Source organism: Anolis carolinensis, unplaced genomic scaffold (genome assembly GCF_035594765.1).
Source record: "Anolis carolinensis isolate JA03-04 unplaced genomic scaffold, rAnoCar3.1.pri scaffold_12, whole genome shotgun sequence".
Lineage (NCBI taxonomy): Eukaryota > Metazoa > Chordata > Lepidosauria > Squamata > Dactyloidae > Anolis > Anolis carolinensis.
In genome coordinates, this window is record NW_026943823.1 from 14049195 (window position 1) to 14069748 (window position 20554).

Here is a 20554-nt window from a genome sequence, read left to right on the forward strand (position 1 = left end):
ATTGTGATGCAAAGAGCATGAATTAAACACTGCGGTAGCATTCTTGGCAGCAGACATTGGCTGGCATCCTGTTAGGTATTTACAGCATTGCGCTCTGACATGATCACATAAAGGTGAATTGTGGTTTTGTCCAATTCTTTGTAGTCTCAGGAGCAGTGCAGCGGCATAGCTACTCTCTGGGACCTTTGCACAAATGGAGACATTGTCCTATGGGCTCCATTGAACTGTTGCACACCAGAAGCCAATGAGATCCAAGTCCTCATCTTCTCATGATACAATGGGGCACTGTGTGGGACTCCCCAATACATGTCATGCCCGTTTATGAGACAGGCTGCATGTCCTCTCAGGGATGTAGCTACAACGACATCAAGAGATTAATGGTATCCTTGGGAATTCACCAAACTACAACTCCCAGGATTCCATAACATTGAACCATGGTAGTTTAATGTGGTGTCAAACTGCATTCATCTTACAACGTAGTTGCATCCTTGGCCTTTGAAAGTTATCTTTTGCATAGAAATTATGGCTTATTAGACTTTATTAACAGTTCTAGTTATTGCAAGATAACTTGCATACTGTCACAAAGCCTTCTCTGCCAGAGCATGCTGTTGCCTCATCAACCTATAACTCCCATGATTCCAACGCACTGAGCCATGGTAGTTATGTGGGATCAAACTGCATTAATCATACAGTGTAGATGCATACATGGTAACCCTTGTTGTTGTTGTTGTTGTTGTTGTTGTTGTTGTTGTTGTTGTTGTTAGGAGCCCCTTGTGGCGCAATGGGTTAAACCGCTGAGCTGCTGAACTTGCTGACTGAAAGGTCGGTGGTTTGAATCCGGGGAGCGAAGTAAGCTCCCACTGCCAGTTCCAGCTTCTGCCAACCTAGCAGTTCGAAAACATGCAAGTGTGAATAGATCAATAGATACCACTCCAGTGGAAAGGTAACGGCGCTCTGTCCAGTCATGCCGGCCATATGACATTGGAGGTGTCTATGGACAACGCCGACTCTTCGGCTTAGAAATGGAGATGAGCACCAACCCCCAGAGTTGGACACGACTGGACTTAATGTCAGGGGAAAACCTTTACCTTTACTATTAATATTATTAATAATAATAATTTCTGATATTCCTGCAACTGGATTGCAAATGCTTTGTGTCTTTAGCATTGGACATATGGAGGTGACGGATTTTGAAGAACTGCTGGATTTAGCTCTCATCTGTCACCAGTTGGGTTGCAAGCTCTGCCCATTCTGCTTTGGAAATCCAGGGCTTTGGAGACCAAATTACAGATTAAAAACTGACAAGAAGGCTGACAAGAAGACAATGTTCTGAAGATTCCTGAAGGGTCCGACAAAAGCACCCACTCCTTCCTCTCTGAGTCAAATGGGAGAAAACACAGCCATGACTCCGCTTCCTGTTTTCTGTCTAAAAGAATGAGAGAACTGGTCCTTCATAATGCAACTGATTGGGATACTTACTTGGGGAACTCGGGCAAAGGGTTTTATATATTGTAGGTTTTACATTTTTTAATATTGTGAGCAATTCAAGTCTTGTTTAAGAGCGGGAAGTGGGATGATAACGACAACAACAATAACAATAACGAAACAATAACAGGCTGTGCCATTATTCAAGTGAAGCCAGATTGCTGTCTGCACTTGCTGGAATCTCCTATCTAGCAAAACTAAGGTATTCTTATTTCCCAAGCTTCCCTTTTGAACAACAATCCCTAGAATCTTGTATGCAGGGATTATTGGCATTGTAAAATAAGCTTTCTTCCCAAGTTATATTTGGGGCTGGTGTCGCAGAGGGTTAAACCGTGGGATTACCCCAAAGAGAAAGCAGTCAGGCTTTGAAGCTGCAAGGCCATTCAATGCTAATCAAGGTGGGCAATTGCAACATTCACACTTGCCTCAACAGACAAGAGTTATTTCTCTCACCCTGAACATTCCCCTGATATATAAACCCCACTTGCCTAGTTTCCAACAGACCTCACAACCTCTGAAGATGCCTGCCATAGATGTGGGTGCAATGTCAGGAGAGAATGCTTCTGGAACATGGCCATACAGGCTGGAAATTTCACAGCAACCCATCTCACAAAAATATTTATTTTCCTTTCTTACAACGATCTCTAGTTAGCTCTCTGTGGACATGCATTCACTGCGGTTATGTTTTTTCCCCAAAGAAAAATATTTTCAAGAGGCAAAGAGAAAAGACTTGAGTTATATTTTTTTGCTTTCCCATTTTGTTCTTTCCCCTGCAGTGGAGAAAAGCCACCAGAGAGAGATCGATCGTCGAACAGTATATGGACTGTCTCTCTGGCTCTGCCAGGGAAAGCAGGCAGGCGGTGCTTTGAATCTGTCAAGAGGCTGGATGGACGGCATCCGCAAGAGACCAAGCAGGAACCTGGAGCATCTCCAAGGAGCACTTGAACCTGATTTCTTTCCCTTTTTTAAAAGGCATCTTAAAAGTGTCCCCAGCTTATGAGGAATGGGAAAATGTGGAATCAAAGGCTCCCCACTGTGTATATTGTCTCCATCTATATTTCATTCATTTTGGGGTTTTATAGGTCAATAGATTCTCCAACACAGACATCAGAAGAGCTGCAAGAGCAAGAACAAGCCACGAGAGGAAAGACAAAGATCCACCCACAGGAAAAGTGTTCTTACCATACATCAAGGGAACCGCTGATTTCATAGGGAAGCTGATGAAGAAACACAACCTACAAACTATCTACAGACCCAGTAAGAAAATCCAACAAATGCTACGTTCAGAAAAGTACATGAGAGATCCTCTCACCTCTGCAGGAGTCTACCGTATACCATGCAGCTGTGGACAAGTCTACAGAGGGACCACTAAATGCAGCATTGTCCAGACACCAGTCAAGTAACACGAAAGGCACTGCAGACTCACTTAGCCAGAGAAGTCAGCCATAGCAGAGCACTTGATGAACCAACCTGGACACAGCATATTATTTGAGGACACAGAAATGCTGGACCACTCCAACAGCCACCATGTCAGACCACACAGAGAAGCCACTGAAATTTCCAGAAGCATTCTCTACTGATGTTCCACCCACATCTATGACAGGCATCTTCAGAGGTTGTGACAACCTCTGAGGATGCCTGCCATAGATGTGAGTGAAACATCAGGAGATAATGCTTCTGGAACATGGCCATACAGCCCAGAAAACTCATAGCAAACCAGTGATTCTGGCCATGAAAGCCTTCAACAGCACATAGCACATTCATTCCCTTAACAGTAGGTCCTTCTGCAGCCAAAATGGCCCAGCCCATGGACCAGGGGAATGGACCAACAGGTGGGGATGATGGGCATGGAATGAGGGAAATCCAGCACAACTTGAGTTGGCCATATTGCTTAAATGGCTTACAAGAGAGCAACAAGAAACAGGAAATCATAAACAAGTCATTCTGCACTTGGAAAAATGGGAGGGGGGGGGGGCGGAATTCCCTACCACCATAACCATGAGCCAGGCTGAAATAGATCCATATTCCTTGTATCGTTTTAAGGAGGCTGTAGATGAAAACACATTTTTCACATCTCTGTTTCAGCTCTTCTTTTCTCTATTAGTCTTTCATTAACTTAAGCAGCTGAAGGGGAAAAGGAAGGGGCCTGAGGCTGTTAGGAATTGTGGGAGTTGAAGTCCAAAGCACCTTGAGGGCCAAAGTTTGCCCATGCCTGGTCTATCTGTATTGGGTACAAACAACGCATCATGCTATTGCCATAAAGAAAACAGGCCTTACCTCTTTCTGATGGTACTTTATTGCTACCTTTAGCTTTGCCAAATCGTGACATTTTTGGGGGTCTAACTCTTCACTTTGGTCATCTCTGTGGTTCAGAATGATCTCCAGCTCTCTGGAGCTCCGCGCCTGGTCCAGAAGGTCCTTGGCAAACCGCTTGCATTGATGAGAGAGCTCCTCATACTCCGCCTTGAACTCGTTCTCCACTTTGCTGAGTTCCTTCAGCTCCCAACCCAGCCGGAAGGCGGTCAGGATGGGGTCCTCGCTCGACAAGGCAATCAAGGAAGGGCTGGCCAAGGCTTTGTAAATGTTCAGCCGCGACCGAGAGTGCCTCAAGCTGTCCACTTCGGAGCTCGAGACGCACTCCACGCAGTTGCATCGGATCTGGTGCGGGCGCGGGATGGTGACTCGCCTCTGGACCAGCAGCTTGATGATCTCATAGTTGTTGGTATGAGCCGCCAGCATGATGGGGGTGATGTCCGGGGTGAATTCCGAAAACTGGGTGTCCATCATTAAGGTGGGGACCTGCACAAAAGCAGACGGTTGAAAAGTATCTTATAATAATAATAAAGCTACGTCAGATATTTCTTGTTATATTTGCATGGCACACCAACACAATATAGCTGACACATTAATGTATCGCAACACAGTCTGGCAAGCTCTGGATTATGTCAACATATCATTCTATACCAACGTTTCTCAACCTGTGGGTCGGGACCCCTGGGGGGTTGCGAGTGGGTGTCAGAGGAGTCACCAAAGATCACCAGAAAACATATATTTCTGATGGTCTCAAGAACCCCTTTGGCAGAGATCTTTCGGCCTATTTGGCCCAATTCTATCATTGGTGAAGTTCAAGGGACTTTTTGATTTTGGTGAACTATAAATCCCAGCAATTACAACTCCCAAATATCAAGGTCTATTTTCCCCAAACTCCACCAGTGTTCACATTTGGGCATATTGAGTACTCGCACCATGTTTGGTCCAGATCCATCATTGTTTGAGTCCACAGTGCTCTCTGGATGTAGGTGAACTACAACTCCAAAACTCATGGTTAATGCCCACCAAACCCTTCCATTACCTTCTATTGGTCATGGGAGTTCTGTGTGCCAAGTTTGGTTCAATTTCATCATTGATAGAATTCAGAATGCTCTTTCATTGCAAGTGAACTATAAGTCCCAGCAACTACAACTCCCAAATGACAATATCAATCCACGCCCAACCCCACCAGTATTCAAATTTGGGCGCATTGGGTATTTGTACCAAATTTGGTCTAGTGAATGAAAATACACCCTGTATATCAGATATTTACATTACGATTCATAATAGTAGCAAGATTACAGTTCTGAAGTAGCAATGAAAATAATGTTAAGGAATACATTAATAATTAATAATGAGGAACTGGATTAAGGGGTTGTGGCATTTGGAAGGTGGAGAACCACTGCTCTAAGGCAGTAGGAGTTTGAAGCTAAAATATGCAGCTAGAAAATCTGTTGGTCCTTTGATCATTTGACTTTGATCCCAGCCATCAAGGTGGACCCCAAGATCTTCTCTGGAACGAATCCAGTCCTTAAGCTTAATCAAGATTTGGTTGAAATGAAGCATGTCATTTCAATTTCTTCATACTTGATAGCCCACAATATGAGGATGGGAAAAGGCAAAAAAATTTAAGAGTGAAAATGGATCCAGATGGCATTGCATTAAAGAATGGGACACTGTGAGAGATTCTCTTATATACATGGCTGCCATTTATTACATGGCATGTGTATTATGTTAGGGACATAGCAACGTTGGTGTAAAGTTACATGTCACAGGGTACATCTACTGTAGAATGAATGCAGTTTGATATCACCTTAACTTCCAATGCTGTGGAATCATGAGAGTTGTAGTTTTACAAGGTCAAAGGATGCCAAACGACAACTGCCAGGATTCATAGCATTGAGACATGGCAGTTAAAGTGGCATCAAAGTGCATCAATTCGACAGTCCAGATCAGCATTTCTCAACCTGGGGGTCAAAACCTTGGGGGGGGGGGGGTGCAAGGGGGATTTCAGAGGGAAAACACATATTTCTGATGATCTTAGGAACCCAAATCCCTCCAGTATTTTCTGTTGGTCATGGGGATTCTTTGTGGGAAGTTTGGCACAATTCTATTGTCGGTGGGGCTCCAGGGGCTCTTTGATTGTAGGTGAACTATAAATCCCAGCAACTACAACTCCCAAATGTCAAGGTCTATTTTCCCCAAACTCACCACATTTGGGCATACTGAGTATTCGTGCCAAGTTTGGTCCAGACACAGGCAAGAGGCCACTATAGCTAGAAATGTAATCCAATAATATGAACTATAAAACAGTAATTAAACCAAAATATAATCCATGTGTTACCAACACACATACATTCATAGAAAGTAAAACTCTATACTCAGAGTTTGTGAGTCCAATGACCACCAGAGTTCATGTTCCACATGGAGGACTGTATAAGTTTGGTCCAGATCCATCATTGTTTGGAGTCCACAGTGCTCTCTGAATGTAGATGAACTACAACTCCAAAACTCAAGGTCAATGCCCACTAAACCCTTCCAGAATTTTCTGTTGGTCATGGAGGTTCTGTGTGCAAAGTTTGGTTCAATTCCATGGTTGGTTGAAGTTCAGAATGCTGTTTGATTGTAGGTGAACTATAAATCCCAGCAACTATAACTCCCAAATGGCCGAATCAATTTCCTCCCAACACCACCAGCATTCAAATTTGGGCGTATTGTGCCAAATTTGGTCCAGTGAATGAAAATACATCCTACATATCAGATACTTACATTACGATTCATAACAGTAGCAAAATGAGAGTTATGAAGTAGCAATAAAAATAATTTTATGGTTGGGGGTCACCATAACATGAGGAACTGTATTAAAGGGATGCAGTATTAGGAAGGTTGAGAACCACTGGTCTAGATACATCTTAAATTGCAGTATCTTGATCCGTGAATGTACTGCATTTGCTGTAGAATAGCCAAAGTGTAAAAACACACCTGTAAGCGAACCAATGCAGGATTTTGGCACCAATTACAAGTCAGAGTAAATCCCCTTATGCTCCATTGCTTTGTGGTGCTAAGTTGAAAGGGTTTGTAAGAATAAGGCATCATTGCTTGAACACCTTCACTTTAAGGTAGTAGTGGAGGAAAAGAAATCACTTACGAGAAAACGACAGGTAAACAGTCTAAAAGCTGCCAGTGCCGCAGTTGCATGCGATTAAGTTATCAGTGTACCTCTCAGCTATGGCCGAGGTAAATGCACCCCCCTGTTGTGGCTTATTACCGGCATCTGGCACTCGGAGGAAGCCGAAACGTGGTGCTTCCCAAACTGTTCTGTTTGGAAATGCTTTCGAAAGGCCAGCTCCCCAAAGCACTCGGCACTTCATGTGACCTCTCCAGTTGAACCAGCGTCTCCGCCGAGCATGACTAATGGCAGGTGAACACTGCACAAACTTGCCTTGCAACTGTCAAAAGCACTTCATGGCAAGCATTCTCAAAAGGCCTCAGTGGTGGCACAATTAAACAGCACTTCTATCCATCTGTATGTACAGTCAGCCCTCTGCATTCACTGAAGTTAGGAGAGCAGGACCTCCATGAAAGTAGATAAAGAAAGTGTTTTTTTTCCTTTACTTCTGGAAATTTCTGGTCTTCCTTCATGGGGGACCTAGAGATATCTAGGGAGGTGTTCTCTCTAGAAATATATGTTCTATCGTGATGCTGGTAACTATTATGGAATTTCATTCCTTCCCAGGAACCACGGTGATGGGTTAAACCCTTGTGCCAGCTGAATTGCTGACCTGAAGGTTGGGTTGCTGACCTGATTGTTGGTGGTTTGAATCCAGACCTGTCAGATCTAGCTTCCATGCAGGGGCATGAGAGAAGCCTCCTGGCAGGATGGTAACACATTCAGGCGTCCCCTGGGCAACGTCTCAATAGACGGCCAATTTTCTCACACCAAAAACGACTTGCAGTATGTTCTCGAGTACCTTCTGACATGATAAAAAAAGTCTTTCCCAGAGTTGAGCTCTTGCAACTCTGACAGTTTACATACTCATTTTGGGTCTGCTCTTTTCCTATTTTAGGTTTTTTTCTAACAGAAACAGAGGAACCTATTATTGTACTCTACGGCTCGCCTAAAACTCCTCCCAGGTTATTTTCAACCCGAGGAGCATAAATAAGACATGATTCCCTCCATTACGCTTCACCCGATGCAAGCCGTTAAGCAAGAACCTGTGGAAAGCTCAGTCATCATTCAGTGCTTATGTGAAAAAAAACAGCCCTGTGGATTTTTCTAAAGAAAGGTTGGCAGCTTGGCATTCAAAATTCTATCATCTGTACCCAAAACAATTCAATCATCTGTACCCAAAGGATTTATTATTTCTTGGCTCAGTTCTGTTCTCATTAAAAAAACATACTTTGTTGGAAATTACAACCTTCTTCAAGCCTCCTCTAGTAATTTGTTTATCTATAATCCTGTTGCTTACTTGTTGTATGTATGTTCTGATATGCAGCTTTCCTTCCTTGCTCTATGTTTTTCCTGAGAAGTTGTGGGAGGGGCTGCAGACCACATGATCCGCTCTGAGCACAGACTTCTTAGACTTTGGGACTGTGTCAGGACCCTGGCTGCAGAGCACCAATAACCTTACACAGAGGCCAGTCTCTATCTAATATCTTTATTAAAGAAATATATAAAATCAATAAAAACAAGTGAAGAATATAGTTCAGAAGCAGACCTTTCAGATGAGGTCAAATATAGTCCAGAAATGTATTGTCCAATATAAGATATTAGAGTTCAAAGTTTTAATCCACTTGACCGAAACACACACTTTGCCAAGCAATAGTGTGGGGAAATAACAGAGTCTTTAAAGTCCAATGAAGCTTGACAACAAGGCTGGAAATAAACTTGATTCTTGACTAGATCCGTGACTGGAGGCAAGATGAACATGAAGCATGAACAGAGTCCGTGGTAAAACCGTGAGACAAGGCAAGGCTTGAAGCTTGATCCGGGAAGCAAGGAACTGGGATTACGAAGTCCACACACGATCTCTCTCCTCAAGCTGATCAATTGACTCCGCAAAGAATCCCTCGCGCCAAACACCTATATTGGGTCTCGTTTTCCCGCCAACAGAACTCTTTCCCTAGAGAACGAGAAGCGAAACCCAACTCTGTCCAGATGCATGACTCCTTAGAATTTCCCAAGGGAAGCAGACCTAATCAGCCATTTGTTTGGCAGCGATTCTCAGGCTTCTCCGATTAGCCTCCCTGACTCCCCTATCTTTAGAATAATTTTCCCTCCTGGAAAACGGGGGGGGGGGGGGGAGTTCTGCCCAAGGCCTGTTTGGCTGAATTCTTGAGGGCAAATATCCACATCCTGCAGGTGAAGAGACTCCGGCTCTTGCTGAACCGGCGAAAACCCCATGTTTTCCTCTTCGTCTGCCACAATAGTACTAGGAACAGGACTACAAGGCCCATGAGTCATCACAGACTGCTCAGATCATAGACTTGCGAACACTTGCCTGCTGTTTATTTTGAGAGATATATTCTGACCAGATGGCACAGAAACTATCTCCTACATATCTGTAACTGACTGATAAGTTGTGTACCTGTGTATGCTGAACACATGAAAGTCATGAGTAAACTGTGTGTTATTTTTACCAAAGTCTACTTTATTTTTTTCTCATGAGTGCATAATATAAAACAAGATGCTTACTGAGGGCAACATTTTCATATTGGGAAAATGCTGATCATGTTCCTGAATGCTCTGTATCACGTGCTGCTTTCCGTACTGCTCTCCTTTCCATGCCACTTTGCAAGGCGGCTCTTCAAATTAATCCAGAGGTGTATATGTGATGCAAATGAGATCTGGGCAATCTCTCTGTCATGTTTTTGATCCCTATTCAATTGTTCCACTTTGCCATAAACTCCTTGGCTTCAATGGAATTGTCTTGAGGATCCGGCCAAAGTGCCAATACGAGAAGTGGGTAGCCTTAAATACGGTGAAAATATGTCTTCAAAGAGGAAGATACTGTAAACGGTTTTGACGCCAGCGCAAGAATGAAGAAAGACAGACCTTCCAAAGGATGGTGAAAAAAAACAAAACCTTCCGCAGACATTTGTCCATTCGTGTTGACCTAGTTTCTTTATAATTTAATCCTCCTGCCTATTCAAGTGTTTAAGGAGTGAGGTATGCCTTTGGGAAATGGTCTGCGCAGAACGGGAGCAGGTGTAGCTACGGCATCCGGCGCTGGCGTCAGAGCTCATCTCGACACACTTTGTTCATCCACGCAGTTGAGAAATGCACTGGAACTGCATTGACTGTCAGGAGATGTCAGGCCTATTTATCGCTCCGGCTGCAATCATGGTATCTCTGCTTTGTGAGGAACACAGATTCATGCAATGTTCAAAATTGGATATCACCACTGAAGAACAATTGCAGAGTCATTTGGGTATGTTACCAGCATATAGTACTGCAGCAATTGTTTGAAAAAGCAACTGCATTGTCAAAACTATACTCTCCAATCCAATCCAGATGTTTGGGACTACAAATCTCATTGCCCTGTAGTCTAGGATGATAGGAATTGTAGTCTAACCACTTGGGAGGTTGGTGTGTCTTGAACACAGCTGGATCAGTGCTTTGAAAGGAGCGTATGTTGCGGAGTGTAGATGATAAATGGAAGCTCTCACGTATGCCCATGAGCCCCAGAGCCACCCTGCAGAACAATGATGTATCACTCAGGTTTGCAGAACAAAATAATATAAAATCTTTACTAACTTCAAAAGATCAAAAGCTTACAGAACTCCACAGTCATGGACAGTCCTTTCTCAGTCCATAATTTTCTCCCTCTTTATCCAGTAGCAAACAGGCCTTGAAAATAGCAAGGCCTCTCTGAGTAAACATCCATCTTCTTCTCCAGTTACTCATCCTCACTACACATTGAACAAAACCTGTTCAAACTGGTTCTTCAGCAGCAGAACAGAAACAATATCAGATCAATTCCCAGGTCTTTGCAGGCTCAGCAAATCAGCTTCATGCTCTTTCTTTTCCAGTTAACACATACACACATGTAGTACAGTGCCTTTGCAAACTATGACAACGTATCCTTCTATGGGAATTTGCCAACCGTCATAAATTGTATTGCTTCCTCCCCAAAGGAAGGAGGTTTTGCTTTTTTTGGAAAAGACCCCAGGCCTTCAAAATGTAAAATGCACCAAAGCAAAAAAAAGCGATATTTAACATAAAGCTTAGCTTCTTCTTACAAACAACCGCGTGAATAATCAATTGGTACAACGCTGCTCTCTTAAAACCAACCAATCCGATCCAAGTCCTGGGTGTACAGAGACATTTAAATAAACTCGCCTGTGGAAATGAGATTACAGCCATGTAGATTATTAACACAGCAGAGCTAGTTATGAAACGGATCCACGCCAGAGGAGGAGTGCCCTCGATCGCACAGTAGGACACAGCAAAAAGGCACTCAAGCGTGGCTTCATGGACATTTCGGCTTCACTGCTCTCAGCACAGCAGCTCCAGCACTGGAAGTAGAGCTGACGGTGACAACACACATTCTCTGGAATGGTTACTAAAGGTCCAAGAAAGCCCGAATTCCACCCCAATCCAGAGATTGGGCCAGACTTCACTTGAAATAGGGTGTCCACTTCTGGGCACCACAACTCAAGGAGGAGATGGAAAAGGTGGAAAGTATCCAGAGAAGGGCAAGCAAAATGGTCAAAGGCTTGGAAACAGTTAATACCTCACAACCTCTGAGGATGCCTGCCATAGATGTGGGAGAAACGTCAGGAGAGAATACTTCTGGAACATGGCCATACAGCCTGGAAAACACACAACAACCCCCCCCCCCCCCAATCCCTTTGAGAGTTGGCTTGGGGGGCAGAGGCCCACTCTTACGACACAATATGGAGAAACAGAGCAGTTTCCCATTGACAAAGGACGCAAGCAAGGCTGCATTTCATCACCCTACACTTTAATTCATATGCAGAACAGATACAGGAAGCATAATTAGGCCCAGAGGAAGCTTCGTTTTGCGCATCTCTTTCTCACAAACACTGGAGAGAAGTTCTTGCAAGGATTTCTTGCTTCCTCCCTCCAAAGACAAGCGTTTTCGCAAAGCACCGGGCCCCTGTCCCTGTGTTCAGCAGAGGAACAGCTAAGCCCTTTCTCCCGTTCATGATTTCTCATTTTACTGCTTATAATAAACACACTCCAGAAGTTTATTATAGTGATGAATGGCTGGCTTTGCAGTTATGCTCCCCCTGGTTATTTAAAGGCCTCTTTCGGAGTTCATTTGCGTCAGCCGTCCTTAGCCAAGCGCCCTCGGAATATGCTGTGTTTAAGCTCCCATCATCCTGATATACCCAAATAACCATGCTGCTGAGCTGCTGAACTTGCTGACTGAAAGGTCAGTGGTTTGAATCCGGGAAGCAGGGTGAGCTCCTGCTGTTAGCCCCAACTTCTGCCAACCTAGCAGTTCGAAAACATGCAAATGTGAGTAGAACAATAGATACTGCTCTGGTGGGAAGGTAACGGCGCATCATGCAGAATTGCCAGCCACATGACCTTGGAGGTGTCTATGGACAATGCCGGCTCTTCAGCTTAGAAATGGAGATGAACACCAACCCCCAGAGTCGGACTCGACTAGACTTAATGATAGGGGAAAACCTTTACCCTTACTTAAAATCTCTGCAAATGCAAGATCCAGAGGGAGGGGGGTGGTCTGTCTAGGAACTTGCTAGGTCCTATAGTATGCTTCTTCTGGAATTTGCCATAACGTTGTGTTGGAGGACCTAGAAAATTCTCTATGAATCTTTAGGCCCTCTAATGCAACTCTATAATATTCTGGAAGTAATATGACTGAATAGCTTTTGGTTGTATCCTTACTTTCATGTCACCGCAGTACAGTCAGAAATGTGGATATGGTGTATGTGTAAACTAAAAGGAAACTTTAAGGATCTGGTGGGTCATCTAAGGCTGCAACTACACTGCCATATACAATCCAGATTATCTGCTTCAAACTGGATTATATGGCAGTGTGGTAAAGGTAAAGGTAAAGGTTTCCCCTGACGTTAAGTCCAGTCGTGACCGACTCTGGGGGTTGGTGCTCATCTCCATTTCTAAGCCAAAGAGCCAGCGTTGTCCGTAGACACCTCCAATGTCATGTGGCCGGCATGACTGCATGGAGTGCCATTACCTTTCCATTGGATTGACTCACATTTGCATGTTTTCGAACTGCTAGGTTGGCAGAAGCTGGGGCTAATAGCAGGAGCTCATTCCTCTCCCCGGATTTGAACCGCTAACCTTCCGATCAGCAAATTCAGCAGCTCAGAGGTTTAATCCACTGCACCAACAGGTGCCTATATGGCAGTGTAAACTCATATCATCCAGTTCAAAGCAGATAATCTGGATTATCTTCTTTGATAAACTTTTAAAAGTTTTAAATTTAAATTAGTTCTTTAGTTGAAGTACTGATTTGTGAAGGGAAAAGACTATAAACAGTTTAGTTCCTCCAAAGCTGTGATTCTCCCAGTGAGTCCCTTTTCAAAACCCATTTACAGTGCCACTGCCGCCTTGACTTTGAGGCCACTTGCCAGCTGCTCACCCATCAATAATATCCCTTGCTTTCTGTTAGTGGTTTAGTCACAAGTGGGCACAGCCAACCAGGAAACATATAACCAATTTGAAATTTCACAGACTTGTTGAAAGCACTGCGTGTCCTTCTTTCCAGGCGGCATTTCAGCTGCGTTCTGGTCCTGGTGCCAAAGGAGTAAACCCCTCTGCGCATCCGCATCTTCCACATTGACACACACGTGACACTTTGCATCTCAAAAAGTACAAAGTGGAATATCTGCTTTGTCATTTCTTTTTTACCCCCTGCTTATTTGTTCCACATTAAGAGCTATTTAAATGCTAAGAATCAGATTGTGTGTATGTGTCAAGAATGAGTAAGGAGCAATGGTAAATTCTTTTTTTTTTTTCAAAAAAAGGCTGAGAAATTAATCTTGCTAAAGAGCTTACCCACTCAAATTCTCCTAATACCTTGTATGGCTGCATTTTTGCACAATGCACATTTTACAGATAAGCTGCTTTCAAATTGGAGAAAACATGCTCAATAAAGCAATTCGGTGGGTAGTGGCTGTGATCATTAGCATGGATGCAACCCAGAGTTATTCCAGCAGGAAAAGAGGAGCATGGTTTCATCTTAGAACTACAAAATCTAACATTTGGAAGGGAACCAAAGGACCATCTAGTCCATCTCCTTGCTGTGCACTTGTACAGGAATAGACAATCAAAGCACCCCTGAAAGAGGGCCATCCAAACAGACCTTATTACTGGAATTAATCTGATAGCCATCCTTAAATATCCGAAGGGGTGCAATGAAGAAGGCGGAATGGGCTTGTTTTCTGCTGACCCAAGACTAGAAGATGAACCAAAAGATTCAAATGAGAAGAGATTCCTTCTAAACATTAGGAAGAACTTGAAAACTCTTCAAAGGTGGTGGGGTCTCCATCTTTGGAGGCCTTCAAACAGAGCTTGGATGGCCATATTTCAGGTATATATTAGTTGTGTATATGGGGCTGAACTAGATGCTTCAGAAGATACCTTCCAACTCTCATGTTCCATGGTTCTAAAGTGGAACCATAATGCTATAATTGCATAGTGTGGACAGGCCCTTGGTTGTGGGAAGAGAATGCTTGACATTGGCCAATGCTATGAAGCTGCATATTTAGATGGTTCAGATGATGCCTTCCAACTCTCACGTTCCATGGTTCTAAAGTGGAACCATAGTGCTATAATTGCATAGTGTGGACAGGCCCTTGGTTGCTGATTGTGGGAAGAGAATGCTTGACATTGGACAATGTTATGAAGCAGCATATTTTATTTATTTATTTATTTATTTCAACATTTATATCCCGCCCTTCTCACCCAACAGGGGACTCAGGGCGGCTTACAATAAAACACACATATAAAACCTGTACAATACACTATAAATCAGTTAAAAATTAACTTACATAAAACATTCATAAAACGCATTATAAAATACAGATAGGCGTGTTCAAGTTTAAAAGACTGGGTGTCAATTGAATCCCAGCGTACATAATAGTAATTAATGCTGCTGATTCTTATTCGAAGGCCTGGCCCCACAACCAAGTTTTTCCCTTCCTATGGAAGGATAGGAGGGAGGGAGCCTGCCTGAATTCACTGGGGAGGGCGTTCCATAGGTGGGGAGCCACTACTGAAAAGGCCCTGTCTCTCGTCCCCGCCGGCCGCACCTGTGAGGCTGACGGGAGCGTGAGCAGGGCCTCATCAGATGATCTTGAGCTTCGAGGTGGGTTGTAGCAGGAGACACGTTCGGACAGATAAGCTGGGCCGGAACCATTTAGAGCTTTATAGGCTAAAGCCAGAACCTTGAATTGTGCTCAGTAGCTAATCGGCAGCCAGTGGAGCTGGCGTAACAGAGGAGTGGTACGCTCCCTGTACGCCGCCCCAGTTATTAACCTGGCAGCCTCCCGTTGGACTAATTGAAGCTTCCAAACAGTCTTCAAGGCAGCCCCACGTAGAGTGCGTTGCAGTAGTCTAAACGGGATGTAATGAGAGCATGGACTACCATGGCCAAGTCCAGAGTCCCAAGGTATGGTCGCAGCTGGCGCACAAGTTTTAACTGTGCGAAGGCTCCCCTAGCCACCGGTGAGACCTGGGGCTCCAGGCTCAACGATGAGTCTAGGATCACCCCCAGACTGCGAACCTGCGCCTTATTTACAAAACAGAGTCCAATCTTCCTCTATAACAGTGGTTCTCAACCTGGTCCCCAGATGTTTTAGCCTACAACTCCCAGAAATCCCAGCCAGTTTACCAGCTGTTAGGATTTCTGGGAGTTGAAGGCCAAAAACAATTGAGGACCCCACGTTGAGAACCACTGCTCTATAAAAATGGCTAACTACATCTTAGCACAGTTCCCAATATAATGTTGGTTGTAGAACCCTCAAAAAAGTTGTGGAGATGCCACCAGAAAACTCTCAATTTTCCTTAGAGCATCACAGTATCCATTGGTAAGAATGACCAATTAAGTAATTAATTAAAGGCCCTATAGATCTGAAGGATCTGACGGAGACAGTTGGACAGCTCTTGCTGTGACATTGGCATGGTTTCTTTCTCTAATGTGTCCCTGCCTTCTGGCTTGCGCCGGCAATGATTAAATAAAGTGGTCCTTGATTTAGCTGGAGGCTTCACTAGATGAAATCCATTTCCAGGGCAGCGTTTAGTGGCACAAGGCCTATCACGAATCATAATCATGAGCTATTACTGCATCAATAAAAAAAAATAATGACAAACGTAGACATTGGCACCGATGTTGGGAAATGGAGCTGGAGGAGACAGGCCTTCTCCTTCCTCTGGGCAAGAAAGAGGCGGATGGATGAAGGGAAGCATCCACAACAAACAATCCACCTTTAATAGGAAAGTGCCCAGTCCAAGACAACACGTCCCTGACCATGAGGTTTGTGAGCCAAAATCAGAGGCCATATGTGCATCTATGCTATTGAATTAATGCAGTTCAATACCACTTTCACTGCCATGGCTCATAGAATCATAGAATCATAGAATAGTAGAGTTGGAAGAGACCTCATGGGCCATCCAGTCCAACCCCCTGCCAAGAAGCAGGAAATCGCATTCAAAGCACCCCCGACAGATGGCCATCCAGCCTCTGTTTAAAAGCCTCCAAAGAAGGAGCCTCCACCACGGCCCCGGGGAGAGAGTTCCACTGTCGAACAGCCCTCACAGTGAGGAAGTTCAGGTGGAATCTCCTTTCCTGTAGTTTGAAGCCATTGTTCCGTATCCTAGTCTGCAGGGCAGCAGAAAACAAGCTTGCTCCCTCCTCCCTATGACTTCCCCTCACATATTTGTACATGGCTATCATGTCTCCTCTCAGCCTTCTCTTCTGCAGGCTAAACATGCCCAGTTCTTTAAGCCGCTCCTCATAGGGCTTGTTCTCCAGACCCTTAATCATTTTAGTCGCCCTCCTCTGGACGCTTTCCAGCTTATCAACATCTCCCTTCAACTGTGGTGCCCAGAATTGGACACAGTGTGATTCCAGGTGTGGTCTGACCAAGGCAGAATAGAGGGGGAGCATAACTTCCCTGGATCTAGACGCTATTCCCCTATTGATGCAGGACAAAATCCCATTGGCTTTCTTAGCAGCCGCATCACATTGCTGGCTCATGTTTAACTTGTTGTCCACAAGGACTCCAAGATCTTTTTCACACGTACTGCTGTCTAGCCAGGCGTCCCCCATTCTGTATCTTTGATTTCCATTTTTTCTGCCAAAGTGAAGTATCCTGCATTTGTCCCTGTTGAACTTCATTTTGTTAGTTTCGGCCCATCTCTCTAGTCTGTCAAGATCGTTTTGAATTTTGCTCCTTTCTTCTGGAGTGTTAGCTATCCCTCCCAGTTTTTTGTCGTCTGCAAACTTGATGATCGTGCCTTCTAACCCTTCGTCTAAGTCGTTAATAAAGATGTTGAACAGAACCGGGACCAGGACGGAGCCCTGCGGCACTCCACTCGTGACTTCTTTCCAAGATGAAGACGACGCATTGGTGAGCACCCTTTGGGTTCGTTCGCTTAGCCAATTACAGATCCACCTAACCGTAGTTTTGTTTAGCCCACATTTTACTAGTTTGTTTGCCAGAAGGTTGTGAGGGACTTTGTCAAAGGCCTTACTGAAATCCAGGTAGGCTACATCCACAGCATTCCCTGTATCGACCCAACTCGTAACTCTGTCGAAAAAAGAGATCAGATTAGTCTGGCATGACTTGTTTTTGGTAAATCCGTGTTGACTATTAGCAATGACTGCATCTGTTTCTAAGTGTTCGCAGACCACTTCCTTAATAATCTTTTCCAGAATCTTGCCTGGTATCGATGTGAGGCTGACCGGATGGTAATTGTTTGGGTCGTTCTTTTTTCCCTTCTTGAAGATAGGGACCACATTCGCCCTCCTCCAATCTGCTGGGACTTCTCCCGTTCTCCAAGAACTCTCGAAGATAATTGCTAGTGGTTCTGAAATAACTTCCGCTAGTTCCTTCAGTACTCTTGGATGTAGTTGATCTGGCCCTGGCGACTTGAATTCGTTTAGAGTGGCCAGGTGTTCCTGGACAACTTGTTTCCCTATTTGGGGTTGGATTTCCCCAAATCCTTCGTCCATTTCATGTTGCTGATGTTGAAGATGGCTTTCTTTTTGTGAGAAGACCAAGGCAAAGAAGGCATTAAGCAGTTCTGCCTTTTCCCTGTCCCCTGTCGCCATCACCCCATGTGCCATAAAATCATGTCATTTTGTAAGGTGTCTGTCAGAGTGTTGATGCTTCACCAAAATACACATCCCACAGTTCCATAGCACTGAGCAGTTGTAGTCAAAGTAGGGCTAAACTATATTAATTATATAGTTTAGAAGCACCTTTTGTTTTGCAAACTGCAGCAAGCAGATGGTTCAATTGTTTCACTGGAGATTTGCACATAGTTCTTTCATATACTGTATATACTCGAGTATAAGACGACCCAGATATAAGCTGAGGCACCTAATCTTACCACAAAAAACTGGGAAAACATTGACTCCAGTATAAGCCGAGATACCAATAAAATTACATTAATTGAAGCATCAGTAGTTTAAATGTTTTTGAATCTTTACATCAAACTGTAATTTAAGATATGACTGTTCAACTCTGATAAAATCATTATTTTCATCTTCAATGTAAATGTGCTGCTTATGTATCCTTTTAATAATAATAGAGTGAAATAATAAATGTAATAATAATAAATGCAGTAAAATAATAAATGTAATAATAAATAGAGTAAAATAATAAATGTATTATTAATAATAAAAATAGAGTAAAATAAAGGTAAAAGTAACAATAGAGTAAAATAATAAATGTAATAATAATAATTAATAGAGTAAAATAATAAATATACCATATATACTTGAGTATAAGCCGACCTGAATATAAGCCCACCAGGACCCTCACCCAAGTATAAGCCGAGGAGGGTTTTTTTTTCCAGTCCTAAAAAAGGGCTGAAAAACTAGGCTTATACTCGAGTATATACAGTACATTTTTAGACTTATCTGGAGATTCATGTTCTTTTATCCTTGCAATTGGCCACCAGGAAACAATCAGAGCCAGCTAACACCTCCCAACAAAGGATTCCCCCAGATGGGACGCAGATAGGCTTTGAAACTGCAAGGCTATTCAATGTTAACCAAGCTGGCCAATTGCAACGTTCACACTTGCCTCAAAAAGACAACAGTGCCCCCCCCCCCCCCGGGACATCATTCCTCAGATATATAAACCCCACTTGCCTAGTTTCCAACAGACTTCACAACCTCTGAGGATGCCTGCCATAGATGTGGGTGAAACGTCAGGAAAAAAATGCTTCTGGAACATAGCCATACATCTGGGAAACTCACAGCAACCCATTGACCGAGTCTGATTCTGCTTAGCTTCTGAAAGATCAGATATGCACAATATCTAAATATGACCCCTGTCCATGATGTCTGGGTGATTCTGGGAGCTAGAGTTCAAACTGATAATGTTCCCAAGCCCTGCCACATCTTGCTTTGGGCTCAAAGGCAGAGAAGCAGCCCAGGGTGGGAAAGATGCACAATAATAGCATTGCATAAGATCCGCGAATTCGCTGTCATTGGAAAGAAGCTTAGTGGAAACAAAAGGTTGGGTTAATGTGAGCCACGTAACCTCTCCTTTCCGTAACTGCTAGAGGATTAGAGGGAGGCTGCAAAAGTTCATCTCGACATCCCTCCAGAGCTCTTTGCAAAATAAGCATTTTTTTTCTCCAGTTATGTCTGTGGAGTATGTTCTTCCCAGTAGAACATATGGGGATGGGTCTCCGCAGAGCTTTGAATGACAAGCTCCTGGGACTGACTGGTCTTTAAAGACAAAATTAAGCACAAGGGATCCATAAATCCTCACTTGCCTTGGTATAGACCAGGCATGGGCAAACTTTGGCCCTCCAGGTGTTTTGGACTTCAACTCCCACCATTCCTGGCCTCGGGCCCTTTGCTTTTCCCCCTCAGCCGCTTAAGCGGCTGAGGGGGAAAAGCAAAGGGCCCGAGGCCAGGAATGGTGGGAGTTGAAGTCCAAAACACCTGGAGGGCCAAAGTATGCCTAGTCTAGAATCAGAAACCTCAGCATTTTTCTCTTTGCTTGCTATTATAATACTTACCGTATATACTCCAGTATAAGCCGACCCGAATATAAGCCGAGGCACCTAATTTTACCACAAAAAAACTGGGAAAACATTGACTCCAGTATAAGCCGAGGGTGGTAAATTTCAGAAATAAAAATGGATGCCAATAAAATTACATTAATTGAGGCATCAGTAAGTTAAATGTTTTTGAATATTTACATAAAGCTCAAATTTAAGATAAGACTGTCCAACTCTGATCAAATCATTATTCTCATCTTCTTCAATGAAAATGTGCTCATTTATCCTTTTAATAATAATAGAATAAAATAATACATGTAATAATAATAATAATAAATACAGGAAAATAATACATGTAATAATAAATAGAGTAAAATAATACATGCAATAGTAATAATAATAATAATAATAATAATAATAATAATAATAAGATCAGAGTGAAATAATAAATGTATTATTAATAATAACTAATAATACATTAATTAATTAATAATACGGGCTGTGGCGCAGGCTGGTGAGCAGCCAGCCAGCTGCAGCCAGTTGCAACAAATCACT

The 20554-nt window shown here is 43.4% G+C and overlaps 1 protein-coding gene across 2 annotated transcripts in view; it reads right to left on the minus strand.

Moving 5' to 3' along the window:
* Nucleotides 1-20554, minus strand: part of trpc5 (transient receptor potential cation channel subfamily C member 5) — a 136968-nt gene that overhangs the window by 58088 nt on the left and 58326 nt on the right. For both annotated transcript variants that reach the window (XM_003226401.3, XM_062964125.1), the window contains exon 3: nt 3763-4284. In XM_003226401.3, coding sequence (XP_003226449.1) covers nt 3763-4284 — 522 coding nt within the window. The remainder of the gene's footprint in view (nt 1-3762; nt 4285-20554) is intronic.